Genomic DNA, 21,403 nt, shown 5'->3' on the forward strand with positions numbered 1-21,403 from the left:
AGTTCTGTTCTAGTTCTGTTCTATTTCTATTGGGTCCCAGTTTTAACAAGAACTTACCTTATTAATAAAACTGCTTTCATATTTGCTGGGATCTCTGGCTATATGCACAGCTATTTGTTCCAAATACATTAAACTCTTCAAATGGAAGCCATAGTCCAATAAACGTGTAGCCAAAAGGAATTTATAAGGCTTAAAAGAAAGAAGAAAAGAAAATACTTAACAAAACAAACTCGTTTTGGAAATAGTTTTCCATTTACCTGGAATTCAACTATAGAAAATTTATCATCATTTAAGGAACAGGCATATTCATATATCTCAGTCATAACAATGGCCTCATTATGGGCAAATTCAGGGAATTGTTTATAATGAGAAGAGCCCAATAGAACCAATCTGAAAAAGACAAGAAATAGGAATTAATTAATAACCGTTTATGTAGAAAATTGATTAAATTTACTTAGGCAAATGCTGCTGTAAAGAGGTTTCTTGTGTGGCTGATTCCTGATAGCGACCAAAACCCACTTGAGCCATTAGATAACAAAAATGCGCAGCATATAAATCACCACGATTGAATAGAGAATCCCCTAAAGTGGTAATAGCTTTACGATCTAATTCGGGTTTTTGTGAAGTATTCGATAAAATCATAGATAAATGTGGACGCCAATCGCCCCATTTTTCATCTTGCACACACGTAACACTGGAAGGAGTGCGGCCACTCATTAGTTGATAAAGTGTTTGTAGCGGATCATTTAGTGATAATTTATTGGCAAATTTCATCATAACATTGGCATGAGAACGACGATCAAGTTTAGAGGCCAAAAATAAAGCATGACCCCATAAATTGTTATCGGTAGCCCATTCTAAGGCCTCATTGACATTGCCATACAGCAAATAGTTTCTAAATTTCTCGGTTATTTCTTCTTCAGATAAAGTAACTGAATTTGAAGAATTATCCTCTGCTGTTAGATCTTCTTGTTCTAGCTTATTTTCCTCTAATGTGGCTTGAACATTGTTCTCTTCCTTAGTGTCTGTTTCTGCAGTCAAATCTTTAGTTAAATCTTCTTCCTTATCCACCTCCAAGGAAGAGTTAGAACCCGATTTAGATTTCAAAGAATTGTTAGCTGTTGAAATGGGTGTTTGATATGGATATTGTTGTTGGTTTTTCAACAATAATTCAGCAATATCAGTGCCCACCACCATCTGTTTAAAAATTATTAAAAAAGAATAATGAAAATTTTAGTTTCCTATACTTTCTCTCTTTTACTCACTCCATTTTGTTTCAACAGCAATATCAATAAATTCCACATTAAAGTATAGGAACCACGATATTTTTCAGCATTATTATTTATCAATTGTTTGGCATAAATAGTAGTTTCCATGGGACCCAAACGTATTTGTTCATGACAAAATTCTATGACAGTTTTCTTGTGTGTTAAACCTCTTACCAGAGGACCAGGGAAGACTTTAAATAACTTGCGTGTCTCATCATTGGGTTTGAATTTCAGCAATTTTACTACATTACTTATACTGCCATTGGGTGTGTACTTAGGTTTGACGGTAACCAAAATACCTGAAGCAAAGTTGACCACAGTATGTTCAGTAATGAATTTACAGGGTGTCAAACGTTGTGGCTCCTGTGCTATAGGATCTGGTTCACGTACAGATAAGGCACCAGATCTATTTAAAAAAATGTTTATTCATTATTATTTATATATTTTTAAAATTATTTTCATTTAGTTTTATAATTATAAAATAAACTTAATTATAATTAAAAAAAATTAAAAAAAAATTAAAAAAAAATTTAAAAAAATAATTAAAATTTCTTCGTTCATGCTTTTTTTTAAACAAAAGTAAAAAATTAAAGTTAAATTTAACTTATATATAAAAAAAGATAAAAAACTAAAAACATGCTCTCTTTAGAAATCTTTAAAGCTTTGGTCATGCAAAGTAAAGCTTTTCGATTGGAAGAGAGTTAAAGAAATGATATAGAAGAAAGTTAAAGAAAGGTTTAGAAAATCAGAGAGAGAGGGAGCTATATAGTTTCAACATCATGCTTTGAATATGTTTTCTTTTTAATATCAGAGTACTAAAGCAATGAATCATGATCATTAAGAGTACAAAAGTGTCTTTTTACAAAATTTAACAACGATTTAGTATAATTTTATTATTTATAAATATTCCTTAAAACCCGTTAAGGATGAATAAAAGTACACACGTTCATGTTTCCAATCGAAAGAAAACTGCTGTTAAAAAAACTATAAAATAATAAAATTTTCAAAAAATGAGGCAACCGATTTTAAGTTTAGAGGACAATTTCACGAATACATTTCAGTTTAAGATTCTTTAAGGACATTTTCATACAAATATTTTTTTCTTAAAATATAGAAAAGGTCATGCATTTAGAGAAATAGTTAAAGAAGAGAAATTGTGAGAGAATTAAGACAATTTGTACACACGCATTATATATAAAAAACTACAAGATCAGTAGAAATTTTTGCTTTAATTTAGTTAAGTTGTGTTTTAGTTCTGTTTATGCTTGGTTCTACTTATGTTGTAGTTCTGTTCTAGTTCTGTTCTAGTTCTGTTCTTGTTCTGTTCTAGTTCTATTCTAGTTCTGTTCTAGTTCTGTTCTAGTTCTGTTTTATTTCTGTTCTAGTTCTGTTCTAGTTCTGTTCTAGTTCTGTTCTAGTTCTGTTCTAGTTCTGTTCTAGTTCTGTTCTAGTTCTGTTCTAGTTCTGTTCTAGTTCTGTTCTAGTTCTGTTCTAGTTCTGTTCTAGTTCTAGTTCTGTTCTAGTTCTAGTTCTGTTCTAGTTCTGTTCTAGTTCTGTTCTAGTTCTGTTCTAGTTCTGTTCTAGTTCTGTTCTAGTTCTGTTCTAGTTCTGTTTCTAGTTCTGTTCTAGTTCTGTTCTAGTTCTGTTCTAGTTCTGTTCTAGTTCTGTTCTAGTTCTGTTCTAGTTCTGTTCTAGTTCTGTTCTAGTTCTGTTCTAGTTCTGTTCTAGTTCTGTTCTAGTTCTGTTCTAGTTCTGTTCTTTAGTTCTAGTTCTTTAGTTCTGTTCTAGTTCTGTTCTAGTTCTGTTCTAGTTCTGTTCTAGTTCTGTTCTAGTTCTGTTCTAGTTCTGTTCTAGTTCTGTTCTAGTTCTGTTCTAGTTCTGTTCTAGTTCTGTTCTAGTTCTGTTCTAGTTCTGTTCTAGTTCTGTTCTAGTTCTGTTCTAGTTCTGTTCTAGTTCTGTTCTAGTTCTGTTCTAGTTCTGTTCTAGTTCTGTTCTAGTTCTGTTCTTGTTCTGTTCTAGTTCTGTTCTAGTTCTGTTCTAGTTCTGTTCTAGTACTGTTCTAGTTCTAGTTCTGTTTTAGTTCTGTTCTAGTTCTGTTTAGTTCTGTTCTAGTTCTGTTCTAGTTCTGTTCTAGTTCTGTTCTAGTTCTGTTCTAGTTCTGTTCTAGTTCTGTTCTAGTTCTGTTCTAGTTCTGTTCTAGTTCTGTTCTAGTTCTGTTCTAGTTCTGTTCTAGTTCTGTTCTAGTTCTGTTCTAGTTCTGTTCTAGTTCTGTTCTAGTTCTGTTCTAGTTCTGTTCTAGTTCTGTTTCTAGTTCTGTTCTAGTTCTGTTCTAGTTCTGTTCTAGTTCTGTTCTAGTTCTGTTCTAGTTCTGTTCTAGTTCTGTTCTAGTTCTGTTCTAGTTCTGTTCTAGTTCTGTTCTAGTTTTGTTCTAGTTCTGCTCTAGTTCCGTTCTAGTTCTGTCCATGTTTTAATTTAGTTCTGTAGTCTCATAGAAACTTTTTATAAATCTTAAGAATATTTGTACATATCTAAAACAAAATTTAATATACGCCGACGATCAGACAGAGAATCTTAAAAAACAAAGAAAATTTCCTTAAAAAGTCTAAAGACATACCAATTTTAAAGCCTTAAAATTAGAAATAGAATATATTACAAAACAAATTAGACAACCAATTTTTTTTTTTTTAAACTAAATTTTGTCTCTAGCAATTGATACCACACACAAAAAGAAGAAATTTGATAAACATTAAATCAAATATACATTTAGATATTAACTTATTAATAGTAATAATAATAAACAAATAAAATTGTTGAAGAAGTAAGGTAATTGTTTTTTTTTAGGAATTTTTATTTTCAAGCACCTTGATTCCGCATAATCAGAACGTGCATAATAAACTCCAGCTGCTGCTGTTGAACTTGAATAATAACCGCCATGAATTTGTGAAAGATTAGAATTTGAACGGGCCGCTGTAAGACCAATACCCAAGCCACTATATAAACTAGTATTATGATTTAAGGACTCATCATCCAAAAGAGTAGAATTTAAACTTTGATTGAAGGCCATTTGTTGCTGATGATGATGATGTTGTTGTTGATAATGTTGCTGATGATGAAGTTGCTGTTGTTGTTGTTGATAATGACGATGATAATCATTGGCTTGTGTTATGTAAACATGTGTATACCTAATTATATGAAGGGGAGGAAATGTATTTTTTTGTTTTTGTTTTCATGTTTTAAAACATATAAACATACAAGTGTCAGGAAAAAAGAGATGAATACAAATACATACATATACATATATAGAATTTTGTTATTTAGTTTTAATAACATTAGTCAATTTTACTACTTATTAACTATAATTTGGTGGTTTTGTTTTCTTTTCTTTTTTCAAAATATTGAATGGTATTAAGTTATAGGTTTAGATTTAGTTTGTCATTATATTGGATATGTTGGTTTTTAGAACGGAGGATAAGGAATGGTGTTTTTTTGTTGTTGTTGTATGTTGATGATTACACAAAGAGTTAGATTATTTTGTTATGTTTTAGCGAATAGTGTTATTAACAACTGAGTTAAATTAAAATAAATTGGAAACTTCAATAACAATAGTTGTTGTATAGCATTAAATAAAGCATTAATGTTTAGAATATACGGAAATTGAAAGAAATTATAATGAAACTAAATTTTAAGAAAATTTTAGTTATTATTTTAAAACTTCTACAAAACTTCTTTCCACATTAGTCTAAAAGCTTACATTTTGCACTAACAATTACAAAAATACTTTTCAAAACTGGGAAATTTGAAAAAATTCAAAAAACTCTATAATAAATCTAAAGTATTCGAGTAAAATTGAATTGATTTTTGTAAAAATTTTATCAAATACTAAATTCAAACAAAACTACAATATAAATTGTTTAAATTTCAATATAAATTTTAATACAAGTTCTAAATACTGTTAAAAATTGTAAAATTTTCAAAATTTCTTTTTAAAAAAAATTTTTGCAAAGGGAAATTTTGAAAATTTTAAACTAAATTTCAATAAACGAAAATTGCAGCAAAAAAGTACAAAATCTAAGAAAATTTTTTCATAACAAACAAGTATGAATTTATAGTCGGCCATTGCCGACCATATGATACCCTACACCAGTCAGTATGTTAAAATTTTGAATTTTTTAAAATAAAGCATTTAATTTGTTTTATTGTGGAATATTTTTACTTATTGTTGGCAAAAAAGAGAGATTTTCTACAAGAGGGCTCATAGGGGAGAAGGGGTAAATATGGGCCTATCCTTATAAATTTTGGTAGATGAATTTACGTCTACTGCAAAGTCATTTATGTAGATTTTAGTCGTTTTATAAGTAATTATAAGTTAATTTTGACCTTCAAGTAATTTTCTGAAGGGGAGTCTGTATGGGGGCTGGGGTCAAATAAGGCCCGATCACTATAAAAATTAGTATTGTCAATTATTGTTCTATAAAACTAATTTTTGCTGATTTTCGTTAACATTATAAAACATTTAACGTACTTATGAGCCTAAAGGCCCTATTCGGGGGGTATGGTTGTATGGGGGCTAGGAGAAATAATGGACCGATTTCAACTATTTTCAATAGCGATCGTCCTTGAACCAAAAAAAGAGTATGTGCCAAATTTCATCAAATTATCTTGAAAATTGCGACCTGTATCGTGCGCACAAAGTTTACATGGACACACAGACAGACAGACAGACGGACGGACAGACGGACATAGCTAAATCGACTCAGAAACTGATTCTGAGGCGATTGGTATACTTTAAGGTGGGTCTAGGACCAATATTTTTGGGTGTTACAAACTTCAGCAGAAACGCATAATACCCTTCCTCACTATAGTGGTGTAGGGTATAAAAACTTCCCTTAAAGGGAATTTTTCATATTTTTATAAAATTTTCAAAAACTATCATAATTCTAGAAAAATTTAAAAAATTTGTTCATAAACAAAAATTTCTCTTCAAGGGAAATTTTTAAAAATAAGGGAAATTTTTTGAAATTTCTATAAAATTTTCAAAAACTTTAAGGTGGGTCTAGGACCAATATTTTTGGGTGTTACAAACTTCAGCAGAAACGCATAATACCCTTCCTCACTATAGTGGTGTAGGGTATAAAAACTTCCCTTAAAGGGAATTTTTCATATTTTTATAAAATTTTCAAAAACTATCATAATTCTAGAAAAATTTAAAAAATTTGTTCATAAACAAAAATTTCTCTTCAAGGGAAATTTTTAAAAATAAGGGAAATTTTTTGAAATTTCTATAAAATTTTCAAAAACCATCAAACGTTAGCAGAATTTTAGAAAAATTTTAAAATTTTGTTCATAAACAAAAATTTCCCTTAAAGGGAAATTTTTAAAAACAAGGGAAATTTTCAAAATTCTTACCAAAGTTTTCAAAACAATGAATTTTAAGTAGAAATTAAGAAAAAAATTAAATTTTGTTCATAAACAAAAATTTCCCTTAAAGGGAAATTTTTTTTAAAAGGGAAATTTTGAAAATTTTATTTAAATTTATAATCATAAGACTAAATTACTAAAAAAAAGTACAAAGTTTATAAAATATTGCTTTTTAAAAAAATTTCCCTTAAAGGGAAATTTTTTTACACAAGGGAAATTTTCGAAATTTGTAAAAAATATTCTAAAACAATAAATTTTATGAAGAAATTTAGAAAAAAATGTAAATTTTCTTCATAAACAAAAATTTCCCTTAAAGGGAAATTTTTTTATAAAAGAGAAATTTTGAAAATTTTTCTAAATTTGCAATCTACATGCTATTAAGTGTGAGAAATTAAGAAAAAAATTTAAAAATGAATTAAAACTAAAATTTCCCCTTAAGAGAAATTTTTCGAAAAAGGGAAATTTTGAAAATTTTTCAAAATTTGTCATTTACACTTTCTAAAAATAATTAAAATGTAGCAAAAAATATTAAAAATTAAGTGAAACTTAAATTTCCCCTTAAGGGAAACTTTTTCGAAAAAAGGGAAATTTTCAAAATTTTTCTAAGTTTGTGATCAACGCCCTATAATAAGTTAAAAAAGTACAAATGAATAAACATTTTTATTAAAAAAAAAAACAAAATTGTAAAAAAAAACTTTAAAAAGAACAACAAAAACTAAACAGAATAACTTCCACCAAATCTATTTGAATTCTCTATGGAAATCTATATATAAAAAACATTCTACTTGAAAAATATTCTACCAAATGTTTCCAAATACTAATTATTGAAAAAAAAAAACACAACACTAATTAATACAAATAAAGGTTAGAGGTTATAAAGGTTAAAGAGTTTTAGCGCAAAAATTCAAGTTTAGGCAAATTAAGAAAAAAAGTTAAAACAATATTGCAAAAGTAACTACAATTTCTGTTGTTGTAAAATGCAATTTGCAACAGGATTATAGTAGAAAAAAGGTTAAAAAGGAATTTTAACAAAAAAACCGTTTAAAAACTTAAACAAAAATTAAAAATTTTCAAATTTTAAAATTAAAAAAAAAAATCCAAAAAAAAAATCTTTAATAAATATCAAAATCAAATCTAACTTTAAAAACTTACCTATCTTTCAAATCATTATGAGCTGAACTACGACCCGAATGAACCGATTCACGACCATCATTACCGGCTGTCTGTAAAGAGCCAGCATCTGCATGAGCTGCAGCATTATTAGCAGCTCCAGGTAAACTAACCATCCCCTGTGTAACACCAGTTGCCGCCGCTGTTTGTCCATAATATTTCTTATACCATTCGGCATAAGCTTGAGGATTAGTGCGTGCCATTTGTTGATAATAATAGGCAGTGTAGGGATCATAATAACCACTAGAAGGATAACCATACATGGCTGCATGTCTAGGATCATGATGCATGCGTCCGGAACGTGAGGATACAGCACCCTCTTTTTCCATATCACTTTCCCTGGCATTGCGTGAGCTATGCTTACGATAGTCTTCATATTCACGAGGATCGTAGCGTGGATCATCACGATAACGTGGCTCACGATGTTTATCGCTGCGTCGACGATCTCTTCTATCTGACTCATAATTATCGCTTGATCTCTTAGAAGAACGATAAACACCTCTACGATTGTAATCATCATAGTCGCCAGCACCCTGATCACTACGTTCGCCTCGCCTCATGCTACGTCTATTGACATCTTTACGACTATCGAATCGTGTTGATTCCTCAGTTTCATAGCGTGAGTCAGCCTCATAGCCACGCTGACGTTGAGAACGTCTTTCAGCCTTAGAACGTTCGGTTCCACGATCACGTTCACGCTCATCACGACCACGTCCTCGTTCCTCTCCCTCATAATAGTATTTATCACGTTTATCTCCTGTACGATGACGTCTAGAACGTTTATCCTCATCATCGTTAATACCACGATCACTGCGTACACTACCCTCTCGGTAATTGCGACGACGATCACGTTCTCTACGTTCACGCTCTTCACGTTCACTAGAATACTCACCTTCTGAATTTAAATATTCATCACTTTCATAACGTTCCGTAGAAGAACGTTTATCACGACGTCTTGAGGCAGCAGCTGCTAAACGTTCATTTTCATATTTAGCTCGAGATTTAGAGGAACCAGCAGTACTTTGATTCATACCACGATCGTTTAACAAACGTTCATCACTATCGTCATCATCATTGGGTGATGAAATGGGATTTGCATCTTTAATTTTCGTTAATTGATTATTAGAATGGTGATGTTGATGATGTTGATCTTGCTGATGATCAGTTGCATGACTTGTATTAGTAACAGCCAAAGAAGGTGGTGGAGGAGCAGCTACATTATCATCAGCTCCTTCGACTGGTGGTTCATTACGGGCTTCTGCTGGTAAGGCAATAGATTGATGTTGATTTTGTTGAAGATGTTGTTGCTGTTGTTGATGTTGTTGTTGCTGCTGCTGTTGGATTTGTTCATCTTCTAGATTTTCACCATCCATTTCAATTTCACGCTGTTCAGCTAATTCTACTCCAGTTACAACACGTTGGGCTTGAGTGTTGTTGGCACTATTACTTTCTCCAGGCACCAAATATAAATTACGATCAGATGAGAGGGTAGAGGTAGTGGGAGGAGCTGAAAAATGAAACATAAAACAAAATGTTTCAATAATAATTGATAAAATTAGAAACAATTCCATAAACTTACCACCTTGTCCTGCTGAACTAATAACAGGCACTGCACTCTCCGAGGCGGTATCCTCACCATCAGCATGACGTTCATCCAAATGCATAGCGGCAGCCTGAGTAACAGCATTATCTGCATTGGGGGTTTCTGTACCCATAACCATACGTTGCTGTGAAGCTTCTAGCTCAGGTTCACCTAAAACTAAACGCGACAGTCCTGGTGGTGGCAATAAACCATCGGCTTCTGGTTGTTGTTCAGCTTCAGCATTTTCCGATAAATGACTGGTTTGCAAATATTGATTACGTTCGTCATTAGGTGGTGGTACAGGCTGGGCAACCGGAGCAACATTGGATAAGGTTACAGCAGTGATAGGTTGTTGTTGTACACCAGCATTTGGCAATGTTATATTTGTGGTGGGTGGTGTTAGAACTTCTTGATTTTCTTGTGAAGGAAGCTCATTATTATCCGGTTCTAAGAGCGAAACCGAGCCAGGATTAGCAAAATCTGCTGGTGGAGGTGGGGCCATATTAAAAACAGCTGGACTGGGGGGTTGTATGTTAGCAGCGGGTGTGGCGGTGGTCATTAAACCAGTAGCACGATGATGTTGAGCTACTCCCGAACGTTTAAAAGGATTACCAGCAGAGCTGTTTGCTGGCGGCAAACCTGCTGGTGGTGGCACATTAGCCAAGGGAGGTGTAGCCACTTTGGGTGGTGGCAAAGGTGGTGAGACAACAGCTGCTGGTCTTGCCTGAGGTTCTTCTATATTTTGAAAAGCTTGTGGTGGCATTAAAGCAGTTTCGGGGGTATTTTCCGTTACTGCAACATTACTGCTAGGAGGTGAAGCATATTGCCGAGATGCTAGTGTTACCGCCTTTGCTTGTGAGACAAAAACAGGATTTGGAATGTTATTGGATGTTGCTGCATTTATATTGTAATTATGATTTTCCGATGTTGTCGAGGAGCTGGAAAATTCCGTGGGTGGTGGTGGCGGTGGTGAAGTAGCCGTTTGTACAGAAGGATTTACTGCTGCTGGGGGAGCTGCATTAGCTACATGTTGTTGATTTTCATTTGTTGACTGCCAATTCCAATTATCATTATGTTGCTCATTTGCTGTTGGCTGCTGCTGTTGTTGTTGTTGTTGAAGTTTTTCACTATCATTAGCATTGGTATTCCAATTCCAATTATCATTCTGTTGCTGTGTTACATTATCCAATTTTGCAGTCTCAGTTTGTGGATTATTGTTTACAAGTTGCTCATTTCGCTCATTACCACCCCAATTCCAAGTATCATTATTATTTTGATTGCTAAAACTATCGGCTATTATAGAATTATTATAATTAGCTTGAGGCTGATTAGCAGGTGGTTGGCTTTGTGGGGGCTCAGCTTTAATAGGCATTGCTTCAACAGCTGCTGCAGGCGCTGGAGTTGATGCACTGTTAGAGTTATCATTCCAATCTCCCCAATCACCCCAACCATCAGCTGTGCCACTTTGATTGTTGTTATCAAAGAAATTTACCGCATTTATAGGTTGGTTTTGAGTTGCTGGCGCTTGTGGCTGTTGTTGTTGGAAAAAAGTTGCTGGATTTTGAGTAGCTGCAACTGCGGGTGGTTGTTGTTGCTGTTGCTGATACATATTGTTATTATTAACAGCTGCTGTTTGCTGATAATAATTATTATCATATGTTGCCGTTGCCGCCATTTGTGGTGGATTTTGTGGCCATTGTTGTTGTGTGTTGGCATTCTGCTGCTGATACATGTTGACATTTTGAAAATTTTGTTGTACATTTGGTTGTTGTTGTTGTTGCAATGGCCAACTGTTTGCTGTTGCTACAGTTTGTGCTGCAACAGCTGATGTTGCTGTTGGCGGTGGTGGTGTTGGCTGCATCATTTTTGTTGATGGCAAGTAACCGGTTTGCTGTGCTGGCCAAGGATTTTGCTAAATTGAATAATTTTTGTTTCGATTAGTAAAATGTTATTTAAATAATAATTTAGTGAAAAATGTTTACATTTGTTAAAAAATTGATTATTTAAAGAAATATTTAATTGAATTAAATTAATTCAAATTCTTCATTTTCGCTCTTTTCGTAAAAAATGTAAACAAAGAATTTTATTTGTTTATCTCTCGAATGTAAACAAAGAGATAAAAATTAAGCACAGCAACTTAGCTGTAGTAGTTAGATTGGCGACCAATTGAAAACATAAGTTGAGAGAGAGAGATTAAAATTAAGCTTATCTCAACAGCTATAGTGCTAAGATTGGAGTCTAGTTTAGAATATATAAACAAAACAAGAAAATTAAGCACAGTTTTTCTATTAGAGTAAAATGATTGGAGACCAATTGAAAACATAACGTGAGAGAGAGAGAGAGAGAGAGAGAGAAATAAAGCAAATCTCGACAGTTATAGTGCAAAGATTGGAGTCCAGTTTTAAATATGTAAACAAAACAATAAAAATTAAGCACAGTTTTGCCGGTAGAGTAAAATGATTGGAGACCAATTAAAAGATTTTAGAAAATCTGTAATTTTTTTAGGAAAAAAATAAATAATTTTACTAAATACATAGTATTAAAAAGAATATAAAAAGGTGAAATTTTATAAAACATTTAAATTTTCCAAAATTAAACCCAAATATTTTAATTTTCAAATATAAAAAAAAAAATAATATTGTTTACTTTGAAAATAAAATCCCTTTTATATAAACATTTTGCATAAAAAACTCCATTAAAAATAAATTTCATCAATTTATTATATAAAAAAAATTAAATCATTTTATTTAAAAAATACCAATAAAAATACCCAGATTTCCAAAACAAACAAAATAAGAAAAAAAATACTTAAATATAATAAAAATAAGTACTCAGACCATAAAAAAGTTATAAAAAAAACATTTGATAAAGATAAGTATAGAAAACCCAAAAATGAGAAAAATGAAATTTTGAAAATAATACAAACAATAACATTTGCAAACAAATCTGAAAACAACACTCGTAAGATTTAAGAATAAGTGGTAAAGGGGCCAGGAAGTTGTTAGGTGTTTAATAGGGAATAAGCTAATAAACACAAACACTTTACCTGTTGATTGTTTTTATTAAAAACTGTCTGCATAGAGGAGCTGGCAGAATTTGCCGAGTTGGCTGCATGCAATGGAGTTTGTAAAGCATTATGAAGTTGTTGTTGTTGCTGATGAGGTTGAGAAGGAGGATGACGTTGTACTGTTGCTGCTGGTGGTGGAGGCTGTTGCTGTTGCAGCTGTTGATAGGGTGATGTTGGATTTAAACGCATGGCTGTAGTTGATTTCAAGCTAGTGTTTGTTCTATTAGTAGAATACGGTGACGTCATCAACAGGGAGTTATTATTTGCAGGAGGTGTAGTAGTATTTGTTGTATATTGTTGTAAAGCCTGCCGTGGGGTAGAGCCATTACGATTTGTTGCATTGTATAGAGAATTATTATAATTAGGAGCTGATGAATATGATGTTAAAGATGATGTTGAGGGTGATGATGAGTTAATGATAGATGGTGGTGGTGGTTTCTTATGATGAACCCAAGACATATTTTATGTTTTAATTAAACAACTTTTTGTGAGTTAAACACAGTCTAGAAGCTAATAAATGTTTAATTTGTTAACAAAGTAAACTAGTTTATTTATAAAAAATACCTTTTAAATAAAATAGTATTGATTTTTCTTAAATGTAAAGCAAAAAAACCGGATTATTTACACACAGTAACATATAATTTGTCCCCAATTCCAAAGAAAAGTTGAATGCACCCCTGCAAAACACACACAGGAATACAAACAAACTTTTCATATAAATAACAAAAACAAAATCCAACCAACAACAAATGGACAGATAATGAAAAAACATAAGAAATAAAAACAAGACATGATAATGCAAAAAAAATTTAAAACCCCACACACAAGCTTACATATATATACTTATGTTAAAATATAAAAGAAATAATTACAATAACTACAAAAACTCAACACCTTATTTGACGTACATATGTTTTGTACATACACAAGTATTTTCTTTTTTTTTTCATTAAATTTTTTCGGGATTTTTTTTGTTGTTTTACCAACAAAATAATAAAAAAATGTATTGCCTACATTATTAAGAAACACTTGGGCAATTTATTAATATACATATTAGTTTAATAATAAAATTTAAAAGTGAGAATGAATGTCCATAATAAAGTTTACGTGGACCTTTTTTTTCAACTTATACACACACACACACATACTACGTTGTATACGTTGGCACCTTGTTACAAGTGCCAGAGAGCTATGAAAATTTTTTCTTTACCTTTTTTTCTTTTAAGAAATTCTCTTATTTAACTTTAACAATTTTAAGATTTTTTCTTTTAAATTTATTAAAAATGCATAATATTTTAATAATTTATAAGTTTTGTGGAAAAATTTTTAGTTTATTTAAGGATTTTTTTCACTAGAAAAATATTAAAACTTTTCCTGCATACACGAACTAAACGAAACGAGCTTAGCGAAAATGTCAAGGAAGGCAAAATATAAAAAAAAAACGATAAAATGTCAATTTAATAAACACAGTTGTAAAATATGTTAGTATATATAAAGCAGCAGTTTAATAATTCTTTTTTAACAAACCAAAAAACAACAAAAATTATTTTTAAATAATATTACAAATAACAATTACATAATTGTGTAAACATGTTTTGATTATCAATTAAATTAATAAACATTTTATTTTAAGTTTAGTACTTTTATGAAACATCTCTGTAGATTTTTCTCTTTATGCTTTTGGTTTTTTTTCGTATTTTAACTTTCACCCTTAAAAAAATTTCATTTTTTCTTATAAGAAAACTTACAAAATTATGTTAAATGCTGCTAATTAATTTTATAAAACAATTTTAAACAAATTAAACACATATTATTAAACAATTTAAAGCTTTAATCGTTGATTTTTTTGCTTTTCGATTTTCGTTTTCTTAATAAATTTTCATAAATATTAACGCTGTTCGTTGTGCCAACAATCCAATAAGAAAATTTTAAAGAAACTGATAGAAATAAGAAAATAAAAGCTATAAAGCAATAGCTAAATTATTATTAATTTTGTTTTGTTTATTTATTCTTTGAAAACAAAACAGCTGTTTTATAATTAATTAATACACTAAACATCCTGTGGTTTTATTTAAGGCCGTTTTTACACGGTTTACTTCTGACATTTTATTTTTGACTTTTTGTTGACGTAGCTGACGTGTGCCTGGCCAAAATACTACAATCATTGCAATAGTTTAAATAAAAGTTTTTTATTCGTGTTTTTTTTTTTTAACAAAACATTTCATCATTTGTTGTACTAATAAAATTTAAACAAAATTAAACTGCTTAAGGCAGTGTATCGCTTAATAAAATAGTTAAATTTATAAAAAAGAAACATAAGATAAAATAACGCCAACATGGCTTTGCTGACAATGATAGCTAGAGTAATTGATGGCCTACCTTTGGTGGGCACTATGCAGGACGATGAACAGGTGGGCTAACTCCTTTAAGTTGTCTACTAAATTCTTTAATTAAAAATGTTTCCCTTTAAAGAGTGGCCGCAGTATTATGGAATATCAAAATCAAGCCAAAATGTTATTTCGTAAATTGGGTTCACATTCACCGGCCCGCTGTAGTATAGAAACTGGACCATATCTATTCCAGTAAGCTTTATTTTATCGAAAAGAAATATAACATAACTTCTAAGTAAAATGTTCATTTTTCTTTAGCTACTTAATCGAAAACGATGTTTGTTATTTAGTTATGTGTGATAAAATGTATTCCAAACGTTTGGCTTTTAACTATTTGGAAGATTTAGCCCAAGAATTCCATGCCAATTATGGCCGTAAAGTTAATTCAGTGACACGACCTTATGCTTTTATCGAATTCGATGTTTATATACAAAAGGCCAAAAAACAACTCACCGATCGTCGACGCAATATAAATACCATTAATACCCAGTTGCAGGATGTTCAAAGAATTATGGTGAGTTTGAGAATAGTTAAGAAACTATATGCTTAAAGAAAAGACAAGTGTTTTTTACTTACGTACCTTGTATAATTAAATTAATAGCAATTTTATCTTTGCTAATTAAAACTGACCCTTAGACTACAGTGGCAAACAAATTAAACAAGAATTTTACAAATATTAACAAGAACAAGTAAAATATAACGAACATTTTGTTTGTTTCTTTCAAAATTTATAAAAATTAGCGAAATTGTGCAATATACTACCATTTGTAAATAGTAGTAGAATACTACTTTTTAGATATGCTAATTTTAGAGCAAAAGTTATTTTACTAAAATAGTTTTTTTTTACACAAAAATAGAATTTGAAACAAAAAATTTAGTTTAGAAAAAAAGTAGTAGAAATACTACTTTTTAAATATCTGAAATTTATTACAAAAATATTTGTAAATTGTTATTTTCAATATAACAACGGTTTCAACAGACAATTTTGTTTAACAAAATAGTAGTAAAAATACTACTCTTTTTAAATTTGCTAAATTTAAGGAAAAATATGAAAATTTGTATAAATTGTTATTTTTAATATAAAAAAAAGGTTTTTAAAAATATGTTTTGAAAAAAAAGTAGTAAAAATACTACTAAAAATTTCAATAAAAAATAGTAGTAAAAATACTACTAATTTTGAAATAAGAATTAAAAAAAATATTATGTTTTGTATAAAAAACGTGTTAATATGTGTGAAAAATTTAATACAAAAATAGTAGTAGAAAAACTACTTTTTTAAAAATCGAAAATTTTCCGGAAATTTTACGAAATATTAAAATTTTAAGAAAAAAACATCTGTTTATAGAAAAAATTGTAAGCTTTGAAATAGTAGTAAAAAACGTACTTTTTAAATAGTACTTTTTTTGAATAAAAAAAAAATTTACAAAATGTTTCGTTTCCATTCAAAAATAAGCGATTTTATCAAAGAAATTTTATAAAAGAAAAAATAGTAGTACAAAAAATAGTAGTAGAAATACCTACTACTTTTTTAAAAATCGAAAAATGTTCTTAAAATTTAGCGAAATATTTGATTTTTAATGAAAAATAAATAATTTTAGTAAAAAAAATCAGCAAAAAAATAGTACTAAAAATACTACTTTTTTTTGAAAAAATCTAAATTTTTCTCAAAATTTCAAAAAAATATTTAATTTTTAATAAATAAAAGAGGATTTTTAGCCAAAATAGAAATAGTAGTAAAATTACTACTTTTTTAAAATTAAAAATTTACTTTAAAGATAAAAATGCATTATTTTATGCAATCGCAAAAATAGTAGTAAAAATACTACTCTTTTAAATAACATTTTTATTTCTCAAATATAAACAAAATATTAGATTTTTAATAAAAAATAATTGTTAGCAGCCAAAAAATTTCATACAAAAAAAAATAGTAGTAGAAATACTACTTTTTTTAAAAATTGAAATTTTGCTCAAAAATTCATAAAATATTTAAAATTTAAGAAAAAATAAATGATTTTAGCTAAAAAAATGCATGTTGAAGAATAGTAGTAAAAAATACTACTTTTTTTAAAAAAACCTACTTTTATAGCAAATTTAATAACAATTTTCTTTTTCTTTTTTATTTTAAAGGTGCAAAACATCGATGATGTCCTCCAACGTGGCACAGTTTTATCAGGTGAGTTTACGCATTTTTTTTCAAAAATTTTTTTTCTCTAAATTAAATACTCTTTAAGAACTCGATACCAAGACCCAAAATCTTTCCATGATGTCGCAGAAATATAAAAAAGACGCCACCTATTTAAATCGTAAATCTATGTATGTCAAAGCAGCCGCTGCCGGTATTGTTGTTATAGTATTTATATTATATTTCTGGGTTTTGTAATATTGCTAAATTAAACAACAACAAAAACAAAAACAGCAACTACAATAATAACTATAACAAGAAAACCACAATAAACATTACAACACGTTAAACAAATGCTATAAATATAAGGATAAAAAACAAGTTAAAGTAAATTTTGAAAAGCAAAAGATAAAAAAATCCTTTAATTTCTAATTTAATTTATGTTTGAACTCAAATTCCTTTTAATTTAAAAGATATTTTTTTTATTTGTCGTTATTGTTTTTCTTTCATTTTTATTATTTTATATTTTAGTTTTCTTTTTTTTTCTTAAGACGGTTTCCTTTTAAACAAAACAAAGATGAACATAATAATAATAATTCCTTTTTTATATGAAAAAAAATAAAACCATGATAATTAAAGAAAATATTTATGAGACACATTTTAGATAAAATAATAATAAAAAAAAAACTATAATAAACTTAAAACTAATTTAATTAAACTTCCTCTTCTGAGGAAGAAGATAAAACCTCCATAAGTTGTTCATCACTAAACAGAAAATTACTGGCAACTTTTTCATATTCTTGTCGTTTAAGTTGTCTTTCTTGTTTTCTTTTTTCACTAGCCAACTTTTCCATTTTTTCTTGATTTTTCTCCTCTTCATCTACATCTTCTTCATCACCATCTACTGCTCTTTTTTGTTTTATCAACATTTCTTTACGATATTCTTCCATATTAGTTTCATGTTTTTTAGTCTCAGCCTCTACATCCTCATCTGTTAGGAGAAAAATTGTATTTAATACTACATTTTTTCATTTTCAAATCTCTTATACTCACCACTATCTATAACATCAAAACCATTACAGTCTTCTTCATAGCTAACATAAATCCAGGGATATTCTACTAAAGTTTTCCCTGAGAGATTGGCCTTTAATGTTTTATTAACATCCAGTAAGTAAAAACGATCTTTACAGCGTTTTATACCCTCGGCTTTAAGTAAAACCTTGAAATAAAAAGAAAAATTAAAAATAAATCTAAAATAGTACATAGCATTTAAGGTAGACTACTGAATAGTCTTTAAGCTAGACTACAGAATAATCTTGAAGATAGACTACTGAATAGTCTATATCTAGACTACAGTGTACTGTAGAATAGTCTTAGCTTGACTATGGAATAGTCTATAGTCTGGACTATAGAATAATCTATAGTCTGGACTATAGAATAGTCTATAGACTGGACTATAGAATAGCCTATAGTCTGGACTATAGAATAGTTTATAGTCTGGACTATAACATAGTCTATAGTCTGGACTATAGAATCGTCTATAGTCTGGACTATATAATAGTCTATAGTCTGGACTATAGAATAGTCTATAGTCTGGACTATAGAATCGTCTATAGAATAGTCTATAGTCTGGACTATAGAATAGTCTCTAGTCTAGACTATAGAATAGTCTACAGTCTGGACTATAGAATAGTCTATAGTCTGACTATGGAATAGTCTATAGTCTGGACTATAGAATAGTCTCTAGTGTAGACTATAGAATAGTCTACAGTCTGGACTATAGAATAGTCTATAGTCTGACTATGGAATAGTCTATAGTCTGGACTAGAGAATAGTCTATAGTCTGGACTATAGAATAGTCTATAGTCTGGACTATAGAATAGTCTATAGTCTGGACTATAGAATAGTCTATAGTCTGGACTATAGAATAGTCTTTAGTCTGGACTATAGAATAGTCTATAGTCTGGACTATAGAATAGTCTATAGTCTGGACTATAGAATAGTCTATAGTCTGGACTATAGACTAGACCATAGTCGGGACTATAGAATAGTCTGTACTACAAAATAGTCTATAGTCTGTACTATAGAATAGTCTACAATTTGGACTACAGAATAGTCTATAGTCTGCTCTATAGAATAGTCTATAGTCTGCCCTATAGAATAGTCTATAATCTGGACTATCAAATAGTCTATAGTGTGGACTATAGAATAGTCTATAGTCTGGACTATAGGATAGACTATAGTCTGGACTATAGAATAGAATAGCCTATAGTCTGAACTATAGAAGACTTTATAGTCTGGCCTATAGAAGAGACTGTACTATAGAATATTCTACATTTTGGACTATAGAATAGTCTATAGTCAGTCTAGACTATATCATTGTCTAAATTCCAGACTATAGAGGAGTCTATAGTTTTGTCTACAGTCCAGACTATAGCTTAGTCTATAGTCTATACTATAGTAATCTACTTCATAATATTCCTAAAACTTACTTTCAATTTCTGTACTCCTTTACTTTGATAATACTCCAACTTTCTTTTCTCCGGAACATTCTCTACTACCTCATCTCTGTCCACATATTTCTTAAGTAAATCCCTTAAATATTCATCTTCTAAACATTTCTCATCGGTATAACATAAATTACCCGCATTAACAAAAACCCATTTCAAACGCCAATGAATTTTCTTCGTCCGCCAATCATAATAGGTAGTATTTTCTTTATGGCGAGCAAAATTTTGTAATAAAAATTTTAAAATAATATCACGTTCCTTGGCAGCATTACGTAAACGATTTAGATGTAAAGGTAAATCACGATTATAACGTGTATACTTTTTAATTTGATCCACTTTACGATCCTCTACATAACGGGTACATTCTTCTAGGAAATAGTAGTCAGACATAAAATCCATTTTGGTCATTTGTTTGAGTGGAATAAACTTGGTGCGATCACGTATACCATCACATTCCAGCTCCTTTTTGTGTATACGCACACAAACTAGACAGCAGGTTTTAACCTCACATTTGGGACAAGTGTAAACAGCTTCACGCGCTGCACAAACTTCACATTTACCCAGGCGGGTGTTAATTGTGTTTGAGGAACTTTAAACGAAATTATGATATATTAATGTTTAATTAATCTCTAATAGAATTCATATACATACCTTTCTGTCTCCACTTCCTCCTCAACATCACTAATGGGATCTTCTTCTTTTGATAACTTTAAAGATTCCTCACATGTTGCTTTACTCAAATCTTGTATTGAGGGCTTTTTGATTAACGAATTATCTGCTGTTGCTGCTGAATTACACAAACGTTTCATAATGTTTTTAAAATTTCAACTGTAAAGAGAGATAATTTTAAATAATTATTTTAAGTGCAAAACAAATTCTTATCAGTTTAAACTTTGCTTGAAGACTCAATTCACTTTCTCAATTTGTAGTTAGAAGAAGTCAATATTTCTTAAGTTTTGAATTAAAAATAACAGTATTTTTATTAGTTTAAATTGACTACAGTAGAGGCAGGTCAGTATTTGATTGAATTGCGCATTTCAATTCAATTGTAACAGCTGTTTTTGACAGTAACTTCTTTTTACGCAGAGGATGCAACTGCAGTTTGCAGGAATAAAAAAAGGAATTATCCAAAATAATTGTATACACACAACGAAAAATATTATTATTAACAGGAAATTACTAATAGTAAGTAAATATTTGTTTAATATTAAAATAATAAAAACTATGCAACAAAAATCACTATCAACAACAGATTGTGAAAATACAAAAACAATTCACAACTAACCTCAATTTTCTTGGTCTTGACACCGCAGGTTTTTGTTGTAGAAAAATTTATCTAAAATTGTATTAACTTATACAAAATTTGTTTAATATAATAAACTTATTATTATTTTACACCTATTTTGTATTTTTTTTTACAAATTTATTTCAATTTGCTTTTAAAATTGCACTATTTCACTTTGTTATCAGTTTCCATTTATGTATGCATATGTTTCTATTTATTTACTTTTTTGTGTTCTGCTTTTATTTATTTAAATTATTTACTTTCTATATATTTAATAATTATTTTTAATAATTTATTATTTTTTTGTAATTTAATGTTTTTCTCTATACAAAACAAGTATAAACAACGATAAATAGCCAAAAATAATGATAAACATTTAAAAAGAGAAAGACAAGTAAAAAAACATGTGGTATGACAGTGTTAACAATTGGCGATTTATAAAAACGCTAGAAAATAATAATAAGCTGAAACAGGAATTAAATAAATAGATATATAGATAGATGATAGATAGATAGATAGATAGATAGATAGATAGATAGATAGATAGATAGATAGATAGATAGATAGATAGATAGATAGATAGATAGATAG

At 29.7% G+C, this 21,403-nt stretch overlaps 3 protein-coding genes across 9 annotated transcripts in view; 1 reads left to right on the top strand and 2 right to left on the bottom strand.

The window, feature by feature from the left end:
- Positions 1–14,317, bottom strand: part of LOC111687937 — a 22,075-nt gene extending 7,758 nt beyond the window's left edge. Inside the window, exons 1-9 of one of the 6 annotated variants that reach the window (XM_046947554.1) lie at positions 14,254–14,317; positions 12,485–13,015; positions 9,436–11,350; positions 7,839–9,363; positions 4,130–4,450; positions 1,266–1,674; positions 455–1,197; positions 258–390; positions 58–189 (exon numbers count right to left, since the gene is read on the bottom strand). In XM_046947554.1, the coding sequence (XP_046803510.1) occupies positions 58–189; positions 258–390; positions 455–1,197; positions 1,266–1,674; positions 4,130–4,450; positions 7,839–9,363; positions 9,436–11,350; positions 12,485–12,964 (5,658 nt within the window). In that variant the 5' untranslated portion in view covers positions 12,965–13,015; positions 14,254–14,317. Of the gene's footprint in view, positions 1–57; positions 190–257; positions 391–454; positions 1,198–1,265; positions 1,675–4,129; positions 4,451–7,838; positions 9,364–9,435; positions 11,351–12,484; positions 13,016–13,715; positions 13,793–14,253 lie in introns of those variants that run through there. The other 5 variants (XM_046947556.1, XM_046947553.1, XM_046947558.1 and 2 more) reach the window with 5 other exon arrangements.
- Positions 14,318–14,634: 317 nt separating this feature from the next.
- On the top strand, positions 14,635–17,526 carry LOC111687936 (vesicle-trafficking protein SEC22b-B). The gene is made up of 5 exons (XM_023450422.2): positions 14,635–14,916; positions 14,978–15,087; positions 15,154–15,409; positions 17,023–17,068; positions 17,127–17,526. The coding sequence occupies exons 1-5, from the start codon at positions 14,842–14,844 to the stop codon at positions 17,273–17,275; spliced, it is 636 nt and encodes a 211-aa protein (XP_023306190.1). The 5' UTR covers positions 14,635–14,841; the 3' UTR covers positions 17,276–17,526.
- Positions 17,527–17,644: 118 nt separating this feature from the next.
- Positions 17,645–21,146, bottom strand: LOC111687935 (box C/D snoRNA protein 1). Of its 2 annotated transcripts, XM_023450421.2 has the most exons (5): positions 20,813–21,146; positions 20,179–20,355; positions 19,510–20,116; positions 18,071–18,236; positions 17,645–18,008 (listed from the first exon to the last, which is right to left on the bottom strand). In XM_023450421.2, the coding sequence occupies exons 2-5, from the start codon at positions 20,334–20,336 to the stop codon at positions 17,731–17,733; spliced, it is 1,209 nt and encodes a 402-aa protein (XP_023306189.2). In that variant the 5' UTR covers positions 20,337–20,355; positions 20,813–21,146; the 3' UTR covers positions 17,645–17,730. The 2 variants fall into 2 exon arrangements, with proteins under 2 accessions (XP_023306189.2, XP_046803117.1); XM_046947161.1 differs by lacking the exon at positions 20,813–21,146 and having other exon boundaries at positions 20,179–20,424.
- Positions 21,147–21,403: the final 257 nt, after the last annotated feature.

Source organism: Lucilia cuprina, chromosome 3 (assembly GCF_022045245.1).
Source record: "Lucilia cuprina isolate Lc7/37 chromosome 3, ASM2204524v1, whole genome shotgun sequence".
In the NCBI taxonomy this organism is placed as follows: domain Eukaryota; kingdom Metazoa; phylum Arthropoda; class Insecta; order Diptera; family Calliphoridae; genus Lucilia; species Lucilia cuprina.

Excerpts from the sequence above, each read along its gene's own strand:
- LOC111687935 (XM_023450421.2), bottom strand. The coding sequence starts at position 20,336 with ATGAAACGTTTGTGTAATTCAGCAGCAACAGCAGATAATTCGTTAATC. Across the intron at positions 20,117-20,178 it reads GAGGAAGTGGAGACAGAAAG|TTCCTCAAACACAATTAACA; the intron begins GTATGTATATGA and ends TTTCGTTTAAAG. Across the intron at positions 18,009-18,070 it reads TTTTGATGTTATAGATAGTG|ATGAGGATGTAGAGGCTGAG; the intron begins GTGAGTATAAGA and ends TTCTCCTAACAG.
- LOC111687936 (XM_023450422.2), top strand. The coding sequence starts at position 14,842 with ATGGCTTTGCTGACAATGATAGCTAGAGTAATTGATGGCCTACCTTTG. Across the intron at positions 15,410-17,022 it reads AGGATGTTCAAAGAATTATG|GTGCAAAACATCGATGATGT; the intron begins GTGAGTTTGAGA and ends TTTATTTTAAAG. Across the intron at positions 17,069-17,126 it reads ACGTGGCACAGTTTTATCAG|AACTCGATACCAAGACCCAA; the intron begins GTGAGTTTACGC and ends ATACTCTTTAAG.